We start from the raw sequence: 18926 nt of genomic DNA, 5'->3' as shown, positions 1-18926 counted from the left end.
AAAAACTTCAAATTGTTGTTATGCAAATAAAAGACTATAAACTTTGACCTTGTGGTTGAACTAACGGGATTCACAAAAGTGAGAAGACAATTCTAGAAAAAAATTTTCGTTCGTTTCAATTGATGTTATGGAGGGCTATTGTTATTCAAATCAAGGCAACGATTAAATACTGACTATCGTTATTCAAATCAAGCCCGCAATCGCATGATGATTATCGGTACAACTAGTAATCAAGCTCAAGAGTATATAATATGGAGTAAAAGTAGACAACTGGATATCCGTGTTTTTCCTTATGAATACAATATAAAGAAAATCTTATTATAACAACATAATTAGTAATATAATATTTTTCAAAATATATATTAAATATTATATTTAATGGTGAGGAATGTCATTGGCCCATAAAGGGGTGACATGTTTTAGTATGTTAAAAAATATATATATATATATATTCTCATTAGACGTCAATCAGATGGATTGTAGACATCTGATTGGAGAAAAAAATTATTATTATTTAATGTAAAAAAGAAATAATAATTATAATAATAAATATAGAGATAGATTCGTATTATTGATAGTGAAAATGATTATGTATTTCTCGGATAATTTTTATAAAAAATAAAGAAATTTTGAATAATCTAAATATTGTGGTTTTTTATATATATATATATATATATTTCGAAAAATATATTCAGGAATATACTTTAATAGAATATACTTAAAAAGTTGGAAATATATTCAGGAATCCAAGGATTGAAATTCAGATTGGAAACAAATCAAGATTTTTCCTTTTATTAGACAGCCATTTACCATTATTCAAACAACGATGGTACCAATAAAAAAATGGATTTATTCAATCAGCAAAATTCTTTATTATCTTCTTTAAATTATAATATCTTATCAACTCATTCTCCGTTTAAGTACAATGGTGTATATAAAAAAAATAAGTCAATTTATTTTTCCTTTATGATGGCATTAAATGAACCTGTCATCCATTTCTCCCACAACAATTAAAAAGGGTAATTATCAAGATTACAAATTAATCTCAGGATTATTGTAAATCAATTAATTTCAAAATCAGAAAAAAAATTTTTTTTACACAGTACATCTGGCAATTTAGAATATACATATCCATAAATATTGTTATTGATACTTAATAGCATTTACACATTTACTATTAATCTCGTCTTTTAATATGATCATTATGACGAATTACAATTGTTCCATCTTGGAATGCTACAGGGGCGTCGCTAGCCTTTGCAATCTCAGGGGGCTCAACTAAAAAAAATTTATGGGAGCAAAGCCCCCCATACTCCCTAATTTGAGGGTCTTCAGCCTGCTTTTGCCCAGCCTTCGGCCGGGTTTTATATTAATATATTATATTTTTATAATTTACTAACTCTGAACAATTATTCTGAATTACATATTTTGTCATTTATTATATTATACATACAAAATAAACGAGCATATAAATAATTAAAACATTACAAGACATTTCTAAAAATAATATTTTTTAATACAAAATCTATTTATTACAGTATAAAATATTTTCGATTGCTGATATAAAAAATTTTGCGTCTAAAGAATTACAAGGTTAATTAATTCATATATATGCCTCAATTGATAATGGCTTTAAAAAACCACATAATATAATTATTAGCTATTTACATTGACAAACTCTCTGTTACCATTTTAGACAATGTTTTATAGAATGGGCTAATAAGAAAAATTTATAGGCCAAACCAAATAAACAATTCTTGAAAAAGAGAATATAAACTACCAATCCAAATAATACTATATGGTGGTTAGTCTTCTTAGATGACATAATGGAAGCTAGGTTCATTGTGGTTAAATTACATAGAATAAACAAATTACATTTTATGTTGTAAATTTTTTTATAAATTACATTTTTATTATAAATCAAAAATTTATTAATCTTCCTCTAACAAAAGAAAAATGTTCTTTTTATATTTTTATCAAACGATCAACTAAATTGATTTTAAAGTTAAGAAATAAACATAAATTATAACGATAAAATGAAACGTTAATACAAACTAACAATAATCTCGCCGAAAGGCTTAAAAAATAAAATCGAATTATTTAACATTCCACCCTCCAAAAAAATCCGGCTTATGTTTTCCTTGGATATGTTGAGCGGTAAACGCCATCGACAATCATGATCGCCACGCAATACGCCACCCATGTTCATTGTTCAATCTTTTCAAACCGAACAATGTCTTGGTAAAGCGAAAGCAGCCCTTAGCTAACTTCCCAATCGGATCGCTTGTGCTTGGTATCGGGCATCTAGATTCCTCTTGAGCAAGGTTTATGTTGTCCACCAGCCAGCCATCTAATTCCCGAGTCGTTGCCTCAATCTTGTCGTACGAAACTCTCCTTGATGGTATGAGGCATGGCACCGGGCTTCAAGTGAATTTTCTCTTTTCTGACCATTTTGGGTTTGTAGGAGTAAGTTGATTCGAGGTCTTTTTTTGTTTTCGAGATCGCCTTCTCGAGATCATTCTATACGTTACCCACTAAGAACGTTTTTAATATGTTATTGAAGGTATGAAGCCACATACGCCCTAGCAGGGGGATCTTATCACTATCCACCACTATGGCCTCCAGCGTCTGTGAGTTACCTTCAAACTTAACATTCACATTTTAGACCTAATATCTTGATGACGCTGCCGTCATACCCTGTCAGTTTCATATCCATCTTACGCGTCGTGGCTATGTCTACAGTTTTAGCTGTATGCTTTGGAAGTATCGTGAACCTAATACCAGTTACTTGCATCAACGTGGGTATGTTGTTGATGCTCACCGTTACGTTGTATGCATCATATCTGGTGTCATTGACCCCCAGATTGTACACCTCCAGATTCTGAAGATTATACTCTTTAACGTCTGTTTTTGTGACATTGTCATCATCGATTTCTTCGATGTTTATAGCATGGTTGGTATTCGATATACAATCACGATCTTTATAATCATAAGATCTGTTATAAGTATTGTTGTCATTTTTGTAATGGTTGAGCCTCGGCGAATATTTCAGAAAACCATTATTATTTTGAGGATTATGTCTATGCTGACCGTGACGTGGATAGTTAGTTCGGTTATCGCCTCTATAGCAATTTTGATCAAGACTTTGACGATGGTCACAACTATAGTCGTGGCGGTTGTCATGGAAGTTGTATCCGCGTAGTTGTATCGATCGTCGTTGTGGTTATAATAGCGATTGTCGAAACGGTTGAGGTTATCCTGACGATTATCGTAACTTTGATCGAAGCGGTTATCGCGGTAGTTGTAGCGTATTCGTCACGTTCATGGAAGCGTTTGTCACGGTAGTTATCGAAGCGTCCATCGAAACATTGTTCGTGGCGGTTGTCATACATGAGCTGGAGTTGCCTGGCGAAAGCATCATATTTCACAAGAGATTTACGAAGTGCATTGGAGTCCTGCTTGGGCTTCACTTCGGAGATACAACGTGGCTTTTTCTCCGTTGAAGATCTTGCTTGAGTCGAAGAAATTTTGCAATTTCCCTATATAAGAGCTGTCGTCGCTACTAAATTTAGGGAAATCCAGCTCGACGAATTCGGTCATATATGTGGAATTATTCGATCCATCCATCGTTGAAAAATTTTATTCAGATAAAAGCGTTATATTTACTTCTTGCGAGAATGATAATGTAGAAAAACGTCGTCCTAACCTGAGGGATTTATCGAAATAAGTTTTTATTATAAATCAGAAATTCATTATGGTTAAACTACATGGAATAAACGAATTACATTTTATGTTGTAATATTATTTATAAATTACTTTTTTATTATAAATCAAAATTACTAATCTTCCTCTAACAAAAGAAAAATGTTCTTTTTATATCTTTATCAAATGATCAACTAAATTGATTTTAAAGTTAAGAAACAAACATGAATTATAACGATAAAATAAAACGTTATACAAACTAAAAATAATTTCGCCAAAAGTTATAAAAAATAAAATCGAACTATTTAACATAATTGTTTAAAATTTATTAACAATCTAATAGGTGAGAATAAATTTAAAAAAATTTAAAAATAATGTAAATAAATTAAGTTGTTTAAGATTTATTAACACTTCACTTAATTAGAAATTTGAAAATATTATAAAATGTCAAGAAAATTATTAATATTTGTATTTTCAATTATACAAATATCGTATATTAATTTAAACAATACACTGAACCCAGTTGAACCCCAAATAAAATTCCCGGGTTCGGTTCGGGGTTTTGAATATTTTATAAATGGGGTTCAGGTTCGGTTCGGGTTAAGATTTTTTCCCCAAAACCCAGGTTTCTTCTCCAGGTTCAGGTTCGGTTCGAACCCCTGGAGAATTCAAATAAATCAACCCCCCTACCCATTTTCATTAATTTAAAATTAAAATATATAATGAATTTTGTCTGTATTTAATTTTCCCACATTATTTGCCTGGGTTTTCAAGGGAAATTTACATCTCTATAATATTAAAGGCTATATAATTTTATGTGTATATATACAGATCAGTTTGGATCCACCCATCAAACAGGGACAAACGCGATACCCCTTTTTGATCCTACTCTTTGTGATCACTATGAAATTATCGTTGAATGAGTAAACGAAAACAATATTTTTTTAACGTGTTACGAATATTCATTTAAAAATGTTCCATATTTGTATAGGTCAATTCCCATTTACTTTCTATTAGCTCCTTTAAGGTTTAACACGGTCTAAGGTTTAGTTTTGTTAACGCAATTTTTTAGATCCGTTTTGCGGTTTTTAAATTTTTCCCAATAGTGAAAAAAAGGAAATGAAATATTTTGCAATTAATAAGACTGTGCCAATGAAGATCAGGCACAGAAACTGACTGAATACTATTCTTTAGATTCTGGTTTTGTTTAAACTGGTGTCCAATTTTTACCGATATCACTGACCTATTACCGTTTTTTTTCTTACAAGCCAAAATACTATTTTAATCAAAAAAAATTGTAGAAATATTTTATTATCTCAATATATAAATTAATAAAAAGGAAACAGATTAAAGAAAATTATGAGGGGAAACTTTCACAAGAAATGAGCCACAAAACATTCGAGATTTTTAGCCGCTTGATTAAAGCTCTCTCCGGTAACAAAATTACCGTTCCGGGAAATTTTAAAAGGTTTTAAATTATTGAGCAAAAAAAATATGTGCATTCTATTTCGATGAAATATCATTTTAAAATATAAACTAGCTTACTTAGGTGAAGGCGATATTAAACGCTGAAGAAATTGAGCATTGTGTAGTCATTTAAATATAAAAGGATAGCACTAAATACTAGTTATAAATTATATTGGAATATTCTTTTAAACATAATACATTACCTATTTCTAATTTAAAAATTTTTAATATAAAATGGTCGAAATATCCAAATTTTTTGAAATGAAATTTTTCAATGCTCTATTTTTAGCTTGCTATCATTTAACATTACGTACTCGAAATCTCTGATATGGCTTTTAGTCTTACTTATATAGCACTAAAAAATAATTTATTCAAAATTTACTTGTAATATATAATTATCTCCATTTAAAATTATCCTTCTTCGCTCTCTCGATATAGCATAATATTTTTTGTGATTAGCACAAACTTTTATATTTCTCAAAATCAAAATAGGACTCTTCTATGGATATAACTACAAAATTATTGATACCAAAATATCTTTAAAATTAATGTACAAGTAATTGTCAATTTTTTAAAATAAATATTATATATTCTCGATATCCATAGTCATAACGGCAGTAGTTCCTGCATAAGCTGTTCTTACAAAGCAGTCGCTGGTTACCTTTATCCGCTAGAGCGCTGTTTTGTGTTCGTTCACAAGCCCCCTCTGGCTATTAGATTCGACGAAGTTGCTTCGGTCAATTTCGCTAGATCATCGGGGATGACAACTAAGACATTTGATTTCGAGATCGCCACCAAGTCTGGAACTGATCATGTGTTCAGCAATATTGCTAAGTAATAATTATTAATTTATTAATTATGAATAAATACCAATTCGTTCTTTTTTCAATGACAGTTGATGGGTGAAGAGTAAGAATTCTAAGTGAAGCAAAGGTTTGCTGGTTTGTTCCAGGTGAGGCCAGTTTTTTGTGTTCCTTTCCAATTAAAGCAAAATATTTCTGTGCCTACGGGGTATGATATTTAGATCAGAAGCGATCACATGATTTGGAGCGTTAAAAATAGGCTGAAAAAGTTTGACCAAATTGTAAATATCAGTTACAAGATTGGCGTGGCGTTGATTTTACGTGGATCTAATTGATATGCCATTTATTTGAAAATTATAATTTTATTAAAATAAAAACAAAAGGATAGGATTATAAAACATGAATACTATGATTTTATGACATTTTTATAATTAGAAAGCATGTTGAGTTGGTCTGCAAAACGTTGGTTTTATTAAATGGCATATCTATATTTTAATTTTTTTTACAAAAATTTCTGAAATCTAAATTTTATTTACTAATTGTGTATTATCATATTATTATCATCAATAAATTTAATATATATTAATAAACAATATTAAAAAAATGTAATTTTATATTAAACCCTGATTTGTTTGGTCGATCAACCAACTTACTTTGGTTCAAAAATATTTTAAATTAAAAAAAAAGATTATTGGCTTGGTTTTAACTACCTGCCTCGGTCTCCCCTAATTGCTAGATATTGTATAATTACTATTTCTTATATTATAAGGTTATTTTAATTTTTAGTACATTAAGGTCATGAAAGTTGTTATATGTGAGGAAGGAAGTATATTAAACCCCAAAGCGCAACAAAATGAAAATAAAATTTAATGTAATTTGACAATATTCCAAAAAATCCAAAATACTTTACCTCCCACAAAAATTTCTTTTTTTTTCAGTTTCATGCCAATAAATATTTTATATAACCGCAAACGCAGAACTTTTAAATACGAAAAAAAAATATCCTACAAAAATAATTTCTTTATTTTTAAACAATACCATTATTATTTTTTTCAATAAATATAACATCTAAAAGTGAAACTTTGCACTATGAAAAATATAATATTTTGCATATGATACGTTCTGAACGTAACGCAAAGGCTTTACGATCGATAGTCCGGGTATTTTGGGAGGCGAGGACCCCGTTTCGGTTTGACCGGTATGTAAGGGTTTTCTATCGTTTATTTAGGTGTTAAGAGATCATCATGACACATAAGGGCAAATTTTGTATGCAATCAGTTATCCTTTTTTATTAGCCAAATTATTGTTTAACAGAACGCAAAATAAATGTTAATAATGCCATTAAATGAAAACCAAAATAAATATCATTTTTTCAATCGATGGGTAAAGTAAGACAAAAATGTTAGGGAAAAAAAATTGAATCCATTATGTTGTTTTTGTTTGTTGCTTACTGAAATTTTAACTTATTTCTAGTGGTGTTTTTTTTAAAAATATATATAAATTGAAACATAACCTTAAGGATACAAAAATATGTCACGATATAAATAAAAACTTACCGACGTATTTCTTTTCAAAACCTATTTTGATAAATTTAATTTTATAATTAAAAATTTTTTTTTTATTTTTATATCTTTTACTTCTCCTTAGATAAAAATTCTGTCTTTATATACAACTTTGTACATTATTATAAAAAATTAATCTATCTTTATTTTAACAAGTAAAAAAATAATTTTAACTAAAAATATATTTTTAAGGTAAAACAAGTAAACATGAAAAAAACTTAATATGTTTTACGAATGCTGAGGTATATAAAAAAAATAGATAAATTAAATAATTGCATCTTTAATAGTATATTACATCCAATGGGATGTCAGTATGCAAAAAAATATTTAAAATCGAATTATTATTTATTATATTAAGATGTTGGTACGAAATTTTATAAGCAATTAAATTTAATGCTAATACCGGAATATTAGTATTTAACAAAAAAAATGAGAAATGCCAAAAATATTTAGAAAGTAATTGAAAAAAAAGTTTAGAAAAAAAATACGAAAAAGTTTAGAATATAAGAAGATCTAAAAATAATTAAGCAATTTTTTTTATTATATTTTATATTTTTTTCTCGCCTAATTTTATATAATTAAAAATAAAATCCAAATTTCCTACTTTTGTTTATTTTAAAATTTAAAAAAAGTATGCAGAACGCTAATTTCTTTTCCTAATTTAATATTTTTACACCAAGTCTAAAATCTTTTTTAAAACATTCTAATTATTTAGAAACTAATGGAAGTTTTAAAATGTTAGTAAAAAAAATCATTATATATTAATAAGACCAACGTTCTGTGAACCAACCATAAGTAAGTTCTTTTTTTAAAAATAAATCGCAACTCAATATCCGCTCTGTATTGCGGCCACGCTGAGTAAATCTCATTACCCGAATCTTATATTTAAGTGGTTGAATTGGTTCACAAAAAATTAACTTTATTATACCTTTTGTAAATTTTATTATAAATGAATAAATTTAAAGATGACTTAGCGTTACGCAAAAAAAATAACTTCGTTTTTTTTTAATTAGAGAAGAGTATTCGAGTCTTTACGATTTCATCAAGACTAAGAATTTGATCGTCCGAAACGTTGGTGGAAAATTAGTAATTTATTTTCTTATATACGAAAATGTTTTGAACATAACAACGAATATATATACATAAAAAATTTATATTTTTCAAAACTGAAATGGGAAATTATTTATTTGGATAGGGGGTTGGTTAATGTCATTGTGGCCTTTGATTTCGACTGAATTTTATTGGCATTTTGGTTGTAAAGTACATTAATATTTATTATATATATCTTTAACTATACTCCTTCCAGTCTTCCTCCGACAAAGTTGCTCAAGAGAACGATTTTGACGATGACGATGAACCAGACGATCCTTACTTGAACCGAGTCAAAGCCGAAGCTGACCAAGAAGGTTTGTCATGCCCCATGGGTTCTATTTTTTTTACAAAAGCTAATGAGACTCATATTATCTTCGCTAAAAAATTAAGGGCAATCGTTATATTTTATTCTGCTATGTTAAGAAAAAGGAACTTATAAACTTCAATCAGCTTTCACTATTATTACAACTTTATAAATATTTTTCTGGATTATCATTTAAACTCAATTAACTATCCATAAATAAACAGTGGGCTCGGGTTCCCAAGCCTAATTTCTAAAAACAATCTTATGTGTTTTATTCTCAACTTGTTTATTCGGGTTCAGACGAGTTTGGGTTTGTTTAGTTTACCCATTTTATATTATACTTATTTAAATTCTGTTTTTTTAATATTATTACTTAACTTTTTAAGATGAAGAATCTCAAGATGAAAATTTCGTTCCTACTGAGGATAATGAAGATGTGGATGAGGAGTATGTTATTTTTAATGTCATGTTTAGATTATTGAAACTATATAAATTAGAGACCTGCAGAGTTCAAATTTTAGTGCTTACTTGGATTTGGAAAAAAAAATCATTCTTAAGTCAAGTCCTGGATTTGTTTAGTCCAGTCCAAATTTTTAATTTTGATCATATTTTGGCCTAGATTGGAATTTTCAAAATTTCGTTATTTTCAAGGAAATGAGTAGTAAATATATATTAAATGCTCCATTATGTCCAATTAATTAATTACATATAAATTAAATTCATTTTTTATAAGTGACCTGGCCCGGTAATTAAAAAATAAATTTAGGACCTCCCCAGGAAAAATATTTTTTAGGCCCAGCTCAGATTTTAAAATCATACCATTTTTCGGCACATTTTTGGCCGGGTATGCAAGGCTCTTATCTCAACATTATTATTTTCTTAACTCAATTAATGTCGTCTTGCGGTTGGCATGGCCTGCCCACCTCAGTCAATGTACACGCCAGAGAGCAGTAAATAATAGCCATCTTTTCTCTACACGCAATTATAGTTTCCTGTTCAGTCTATCTGACCATCATTTAATCATGTTTTTCGGTTTGTTCTAGGTTGGCTACTCTACTTTTACAGGCCACGTCTCTGCACTATCATATGTTATAGCTGGGAGAACACCTAAGTTAAAAATGTTTTCTTTGATTTTGAGTGACACATATTTATTGGATATAATTAAAGATATCAGAACTTTTTCCAACCACATTTAATTATTGTGATGACAAAAAGATTTGGGTATTCAAGCATAACACCTAGGTAATAAATTGATTCACGACTCAATTATATTGGTAATGGTATAAAAATACTACTGGGGCAGTGAATGAAACTCTTGCAGTTAAAGTTTATTACTGATAACAATTTACAAGTCTTTGACTTTTATGAATTCATTTTCGCATAAACCACACTGAATAAAATTTCCTCCCAAAGTTTTTTGAACAAACTCAACATGGCCAGGAGCATATTGTATTTTCTGTCATTATTTTCCATCATTATTTTAGTTTTGGAAAAATTGATTTTTAGACCCTTTGCTTCTGGTGCAATTAAAACCCATTCATATAAAATTTTTAGTTTGGTTTGACTTTATTAAGACTAGATCTTCCATGTATAAGATTTCCCATAGCATCCCTTGGCGTATATCTTCACAAAGGGCCCATTGCACTAAATCCTTGACACCCTACGATTCCTAGACTTGGTATACCATGAACCCACCACTTTTTGTTTTAAATTTTTTAACCCGCTTGCCTCCCCTGCCCACATTTGTAAATTCCCCCCCCCCTTCCCCATTTATGTGGAATTGTTTAAACTGCCCACCCAATGATCAAATATCTTCCAGTTAATGAATAAATACTGTTGAACTTCGCCTATATAAAAATAATATCTACATAATAAAAATGCCTGTTAAACATTTACCGACTATAAAATTTTCTCGAATAACGTCAATCACGACAGCTTGATTAATTGCTAGAATAAATTTTGAAATATTATGTGATTATCAGTCAATTTTTATTTAAAGATTAAATTAACATGAATAATAAAAAATTTTTTTTTAAAGATAGAAGTCTACAATAATTTTTTTTTTAGCAAAACCGTATTATATAACCTTAAGATGATTTAAAAAAAATCTTTTAATCCTACAACATATATTCATTATTTTACTTAAAATTAAAATATTGTTCTCTTTCATCTTTTTATTCTTAATTTATATATAAATTTATTCGTTTTTTACTTAGAATATTTGAATATTTTTTCTCCCACTCACGGCAAGGTACGATATTAACGCTCAATCATCCTCGGCCGAATCCGTCACCTCGCATGTATCCGATTCTCGGTCCAAGTCAAAGACCCCCAATAAGGATAAAACATATCATAAAAAGAGTTCTAGTCCCGATTCTCATAAAAGATCAAAACGATGGAACGAACCGTAAATGATAATGTTCTAGAAGATAGCGACGAAGAAAAAGACGTTAAGGTTGAGTTGCCTAAGGCAACACCAAACCCTACCAAAAAGGACTCTACCAAAAAGTCTTCTACCAGCGTAGGTGCTGCATCTTCTAAGGTTTTATTCAGTTTGGAATTTATGGGCCTTGAAAATCCTTATATTAAATAAAAAAAATTCCTGGAATTTAACGTTTAATATTTATGTTTCCCCCTAGGAACGTTATGTTTCTAGCTGCTATTTAAAGTTAATTTCTTAGTTCATTATATCCTTTATCAATAAGGACATTATAATATTGTTAAAGAATATCATGTATGTGCATTGGGAATGGGGAGAGGAAAAAATTTTACAATTTTTATAAAAATAATATATACTATGTTTTTTTATAAGGTTCGTTTTTTAAATTTAAAAGATTTTGCCACTCCCTGTAATGTTTTTTAGAGATGCACGGATAGCATCTTTTTAATTGGCACTAATACTTAATGAAGCGTTTAATGTTTACTATAAAAATACCTAAACATTTTTTTCTTCTTTTTTTGGGATGGATTTTATTTTATCTCTAAATATAAATCTGGTTATACATGTTTTTCTCAATTGCTCGAAATATTTTTTTCAGATAAAGATTTTATTTAAACGCTTGGTTAAATGAATTAAAACAATGTATTTTTTATGTATATTTAATCGCATTCGAATATAAGATAGATGTATTATAAAGTAATTGTCTACTTGTTATGTTAAATATCGGAAAATTTGAGAAGGTGTATAACAAGATACTTTATAGAATTATAAATCTGCAGTCACTTCATACTTATATCCCCAAAACGCAATTTATCATTTGGTGAACATACTATTTTTTGCCCAACGATTTATGGTTTTAAATAAAAAATCAAACTTAATATGAAATTAATGAAATTCGTTTAACATTTTTGAATTATTAGTAAATTTTTTTCTCTTCAAATATGCTTGAATATTTATATTTTAAAATATATGTTTTTTTTAAATTTTATAATTAATTTATAAATATACTATAATATACGTACTAGAAGAATAAAGAAAAAACAACTTCCAAGAAAAAAAAGACTAACAAGGATAAAGATCCTGATCTACCCAAAGGGTGTTTGCCCACCTATTTCATATGGCTACAAGAAAATCGCGAAAGGCTAAAGCGGGAGAACACTAAAGCGTCGATCATTGAAATAACTAAAATTGGCGGAGAAGCGTGGAGAAATATAACGGATAAATCGGTTTATTTATATATTCATATTTTTAGGCAACAACTTTATTTTTTTACTCCTGATTTATTAAATACAGAGATGCACATTTATCAACCAATTCTTTTATTCTTAACCGATACAATTCGATACGAAATAACGATTTACTCTTAGAAATTTTTTTTTAAATTGACCTTATCACTAATTTAAAAATATTGATCTACGAATTTATAAAAAGATTAAAAAAGAAAGAACGCGTTAGAAGTGTAAAACAAAAGGCTGCAACTGCCTATACATTAAAATAATAAAAATTTCTTTGGATCTCATTCTATTTGAACATAATCTTGTCGATTAGCATATTTAATTTAATGTACTCTATCGCTCCACGCTTGGTATATTGATGATGGAATCTTGAGTGGTCCCTGTAGTGAAATCGCCAAAGCAGTCAACATAATTAAAGAAATGGGCACAGCCATTGGACTTTATCTTAACCAGAGCAAATCTGAATTCTCACATTTAAATTCTAATGCTCCCAACACTCACGATTTCAAATTCACATCAAGCGTTGAATTAACACATCTAGGATCGCCTGTAGGAAGACACGAGGCAATAAGCACCTTTCTTCATTCCACACTCGACATACTCCTTAAACTGGAGGACATCTTTACACTTCTTCCATCACACACAAGTCCTTTTTTTTGCTAAAAGATTCCTTTTTTATACCAAGGATACGCACTTCGGTCAACACCAATTTTTAAATATCCTATTCCTCTCCAAACTTACGAAAAAGGAATAAAGGACTTAACCGAAAAAATAGTAAATATCAGATTCAACGAAACCGCTTGGGCCCAAGCAACTCTTCCAACCAAATTTGGTGGTCTTGGCATCAGATCTCCACATGACTTAGCAATAACTACTTTCATATCGAGTAGTCTCTTGACAAAGCCAATAACCACCGCCCATAATTCTAAAGAAGACCTTTCCTTAATCGTGGCTATGGATATTTGGAAAACAAGGATCAATGCTGATTCTCATCCCCCCACAACCCATAGACAGAAAGACTGGGATGCATCAGTGGTTGCTCGCTGCGTTGAAACTCTCTTATCTAGCATGCAATCTACCGACCGCACCCTATTCTCTTCCCTGCTCAATGGTACGGGACATGAGTTTCTTGAGGCCATCCCATCGACCAATCTTCAGCTTCAACTATCCAACAATGAATTTACCCACGCCCATTCGTCTAAATTGTTCCATCACTCACCCTCACATCTGCTCAGAGTGCAACTCGCCAGTTGACTCGAAGGGTAGACATAGTTTACATTGTCGCTCCTGCAATGGACGATTCATCAGACACAAGCAATGTAATACAATCATCCCACATGCACTGAAATCCGCCCAAATTCCTTCCACTCTAGAACTACAGGGTCTTTTTAGATCTGACGGTAAACGTCCTGACGGGATCTCTCAAATCCCATGGAGGAGAGGCCAACATTTGGTATGGGACTATTCCTGTATTGACCCCTTGGCCCCATCCCACGCCATCAACATCCTTGACCAGAAGGAACAACTTAAAACTTCTAAATACACAGAAATAATGAACGATCATTGCTTCATCCCAATCATATCAACCACTTTTGGCACCTTCGGCAAACTCGCCTTAGCATTTTTAAAAACTTAGGATCACAAATCAGCAAACTCTCAGAAGAACCTCGAGAGGGTTTTTTTCTTCGTCAACGATTATCCATAGCGATTCTCAAAGCTAATTATATCAGTTTCAATGGTAGTCTTCTAGCCAAAGAGCTATCCTAGACAACACTTACGTCCCTTTTTCATTTTAGTTTCCCTGCCTCACACCATCTCCGTTCTTTTTTTTTATAGTATTATTATATATTTTTCAAACATTTTTAAATATATTAAAACATAAAATATTATATTTTCGTTTTTTTTAATACTTTATATTATTTATTATTTGAAAATTGAAAATAAAGGATTATTTTATTTATGGGATTAATATATATTTTTTGTAATTTTATTTTTTATTGAATTATATTATTTTTAAAAATATGAGATATGGAGACATTTTTTAAAATAATAGAGCAGCAATATTACATGTAGTTATCGGAACGGCGCGATATTGGACGGCTGATATTTTTTATAATTTAACCGATATCGATTTTATAAAGCAAAGAAAAAATTTAATTTTTATTTTTATACACATTTTTGAACTAACTTTGCCTTTCTCGCAAAATCTTTATAACTCCCATAAAGAAAGTTGAAGGAATGCATCATTATTTTTTTGCATTTTTTTTGCATTTTTTTTTGACGATACAAGAAGTTAAGTATATTAATAAACTAATAAGAAAAAAAAATACCCAATTTTGTGTAATTATATTTATCTATTTTCTTTTATTAAGAAAGACTTATATTAAATAAAAATCGAAAAAAAAAAATATTTAACTATATTTATAATCTTTAATAATAAAATGAGACATTATTTACTTTATATCATATAAATACAAATCTTTTCCTACAAATTTACAGAATTAGAGATATTTTCATAAACGTTCTAAGGATGTGTCCTTTGTTCGACTTATTATTAAACAGTCGTCGACTTAAAACAAACCAAAACAGGGTGTTCTAGTTCACAAGCTGTTTAACATTAAGTATCAAAAACAAGTCGAATTAGGACACAGCCTAGTACCTTCTTCATGATTTTGAGAACGGGGATTAGTGAATATTCTTATTAAAACGCTTTTTGATAAATTTTATTTTAAATTTCTAATAATTGCATAATTTAAAAAAATATATATTTAAAATGACAATAAGTAAATATTAGTATCGGTACTGTTTGCGATATATATCAGATCTATGAAAAAATTGTGTATCGGTGCAGCCCGAAAAAAAGAATTAGTTTCTAAGAACCAGAACTGTAGGATCCACGCCTAATGTAAGTATTAAGAACCAATTCAGAATCCTTTTTTAATTCAGGTTCCGAACTAACTTATTCATATTACACGCATCAGTGGTGTATCGAACATCTTCACAAACGGTGGGGGGGGGGGGTAATTTTACAAATTAAAAGTCCTTATTTTTGCGTTTGGCATATACATATTTTCCTCTTTATTTTTCACACTCAGAGATGGGAAGAATTGTCGCTGAAAGTAAAGGACGAATATATTACACCCATGAAAAATTATCAAGCAAAAAAAGCTAACGTGTCATCTAAGTACAAATAAAAGAACAAGCTTAGGTTACGTCCTAGCTCTTCTTAATTTTGAATTCTATTAGAAAAGCATTCCTAGACACCATTTTTTTAATATACGATTTTAATAAAGTGATGATGATATCTTTAAAATACGCATAAAGGCGTACTTAATTCTTATTTTCTTTTAAAATCTAAAAATCACTATATAACAACTTCAGAATTGTTTTTAAAATAAAAAAGACGAGCTAGAACGCGGCCTGCACTTTTTTTTAAAAAAAAATGTTTAATGCAAAAATTATAAAATAATGTTTTTTATTTTAATTTCTCGTTTTTTTACAGGACAACCGATAACGTACAAACAAAATCTAAACCGAAAAGTGACGATGATGGCGACAAGAGCAGTGATTTATCATCTTTAGATGATTGACATTTCTGACATTTTGGGTTTAATTTTTACGGTTTAATTAAATTAAGAAATGAGAGTTACTTTCATTAATTTATTCAGTGTTTAATTTTTTTTTAAAGTAATCAGTGCCTAGTTATTGAGAGCCATCATATATTGCTATAAACTTTTCCTTTGTTTGATGCCCAATGGAACCAATATTTTTCCGAATCTAACCTCTTCGATAAAGTTAGGGATCTAAGGGTTACCCACTTAACATAATATACAAATTTAAAATATTCTAAAATTTATTCTGGATCCGTCTTGGATCTTTGAAAAGGAAATTAGGATTGGTCGGACAAAATTTATTGCTTAGAATAAGTCCAATAATGCAGGCTTCAAGTCTTGTTGATATCATGCATAGCATATTAGACAGTTTAATTTTTTTCTCTAAACCATTCCGGGGCACTGCTGAGTTTGATGGTCTTGCTCATGTCCTGGGATCGTGCCAACTGAATAAACAGCTGATTATATAAAGAGCCAGAATAAAGTCAGAGAACTAATTGTAAATTATTTCTACACGATGGGCTAGAATTATTTAAGGAGATTAAGATAAACTCTTCAATCAGTAGTTATAGAAGAGATATAATTACTTTCACACCCAGTAGCAAGGAATTGAGTGTAACACAAAATAATAATAATTAATATGGATCAAAGTCATTTATTTGCAATTTGTTTTCAGTTCATTATAAAAATTATAGATGTATATCCTATTTCTGGTCAGGGGCGTTCGGTTGGTCGATTTCGATTTAACCTCTCTCTTATTTTGTGTTACACACAATTCCTTGCTACTGGGTGTGAAAGTAATTATATCTCTTCTATGTTAACTACTGATTGAAGAGTTTATATTAATCTCCTTAAATAATTCTAGCCTATCGTGTAGAAATGTAAAAATTATTTTATTGTTTCAAATTTTCGTAAAAAATTTTGGTGGGAGACTTCGCTCCAAACCCCCTTTTTCCTACCGCCGGTTTATAATCATAGGCTAAAAAAATACTAATTAATTTTCTAAAATTTTTAAAATAAAAATGGGATTTTTCGTAAAAAAGTTATTAATGTGATTCTTTTATCATTTTTAAAATTGATATAAATTAGCTAATATGGTATGGCCCCGTCATTTATTGGTTATCAGATAAAATATAACTAATTTAAGGACAGGGTATTCAATATAAAGAGACAATTAAATTCCTTGACTTCGAAATTTCTTTATTGGGCATAATTAGTGATACAAAATTGCTGAGAAATTAAGTCCTTTTCAGATTCCCGAGAATATAGCGGGAAAATAAGAATAAATAGAAAGTTCTCAAATATTATATATATAATACAATCAATGTAAACAATATTAGTCTTAATTTAAATAATGTATATTATTAAGAGTAATATAAGAGGATTTAAAAATCCTCCCCAGAAACAGAAGTACATTCACTAAAAGATATATATATATACCTCTATTAATTATTCCCATTTTATTAGATTCTGCAAAAATTTTATGATGTAGATGTTATAACGAATTGAAACCAATTTTTTCACTCTATCAAGATGTAGTCAATTTATCTTTGATTTGTGTTTTTTTCAAAAGCAGACCATAATCTTTCTAACCAGATATTATTCCACTAGGAAAAAGTTATTTAAAATTTGGCTGAAGATTAAAAAAAATAGGATAAAAAAACTGCAAGAAAAATAATTGCCTTGGTAAAAACTAAAGGGGGAATTCTCAGTAGTGATCTGCATCGGGCCTAATTTTTCAAGCCCGGCCCAAACCCGAAACATTTTTAAAAAGTTTTGCCGGCCCGGCCCGAATTTTTAAAAAATTTACCGGCCCAGCCAGGCCCGAATTTATTTAAATATAGAAATTAATTTTTATAATTACTTTAAATAAAAGACATATGTTATATAGCATTTAGTTTCAATAAATTAAATCAAAAATTTTTATTTTACATAAAAAATTCAATATAAAATTGATAAATTTAGATATATTTAATAAAATTTCCAAGATCCGACCCTACCCGGCCCGTATTATTTTTAAAAATATTAGGCTCGGCCCGAACCCGATTATTTTAAATAGAATTAGGCCCGAGCCTTGCAGATCTCTAATTCTCAGGGAAAATAGATAATTTTTCCATGGAAATTTCCGGGTATTTACCTTATGCTTACATCGCTTTTTTAGAATGGGTAAGTTTTTGGTGGTATATTTCGGATATATGGTAGGTGATTGGAGTGTGTTAAATCTCGACTTTTTTACTCTGAAAACCCTGACCACGACGAATATATAAATCTATAATATTAATGAATAACCAAATTATACAGTATTATATGGTCGGCTGAGTATTATATAAAATATTCTATATCCACCTTTTTCAAAATATTTTTTTAATAAATGAATTCTGCAGTGGAGATCTGGGTAAAGCGATTAACGGAATAACAATGTTAAAGCAAATAACTTCGTAACCTTTGAGCATAAAGACTTTAAATTTGGTATGAATATCTATTTTTATATCTAATTTCTTACCCATGTTCATCTTTTGAACTTTCCCGGTTTGGCATATTTCGCCAAAAACCCTTTTTTACCCAAAAATGATAAAATTCACCCTCTAGTTTTTTTGCTTTTAGCGTATTATATTATGGTTCAGAATTTAAAAGTGTATGGATGTTCCTTAAAGCCATATATATAAAATAAAATTTATCGGAAGTTTATAGCATAAATAGAAGTCACGCA

At 29.5% G+C, this 18926-nt stretch overlaps 1 protein-coding gene across 1 annotated transcript; it reads left to right on the top strand.

Annotated features, from left to right (window-relative positions):
• The first annotated feature begins 5717 nt into the window (after window positions 1-5717).
• On the top strand, window positions 5718-10586 carry LOC135923574 (FACT complex subunit Ssrp1-like). Its single transcript, XM_065458406.1, has 6 exons — window positions 5718-5725; window positions 5776-6003; window positions 8548-8620; window positions 8841-8940; window positions 9317-9377; window positions 10505-10586. Exons 1-6 carry the CDS (start codon window positions 5718-5720, stop codon window positions 10584-10586), a joined length of 552 nt encoding a protein of 183 aa, XP_065314478.1.
• The last annotated feature ends 8340 nt before the right edge of the window (window positions 10587-18926 follow it).

The sequence above is a fragment of the Gordionus sp. m RMFG-2023 genome, chromosome 1, assembly GCF_954871325.1.
Source record: "Gordionus sp. m RMFG-2023 chromosome 1, tfGorSpeb1-WG-v2, whole genome shotgun sequence".
Classification (NCBI taxonomy): Eukaryota; Metazoa; Nematomorpha; class Gordioida; order Chordodea; family Parachordodidae; genus Gordionus; species Gordionus sp. m RMFG-2023.
Note: the sequence above shows the minus strand (reverse complement) of the source record. Positions and strands in the feature narration are given on the sequence as shown.

What these genes read in the sequence shown, in the direction of transcription:
- LOC135923574 (XM_065458406.1), top strand. An exon ending in GAAACGTTGGTGGAAAATTA is followed by an intron (nt 8,621 to 8,840) that starts GTAATTTATTTT and finishes TACTCCTTCCAG; the next exon opens with TCTTCCTCCGACAAAGTTGC. An exon ending in AGCCGAAGCTGACCAAGAAG is followed by an intron (nt 8,941 to 9,316) that starts GTTTGTCATGCC and finishes TAACTTTTTAAG; the next exon opens with ATGAAGAATCTCAAGATGAA.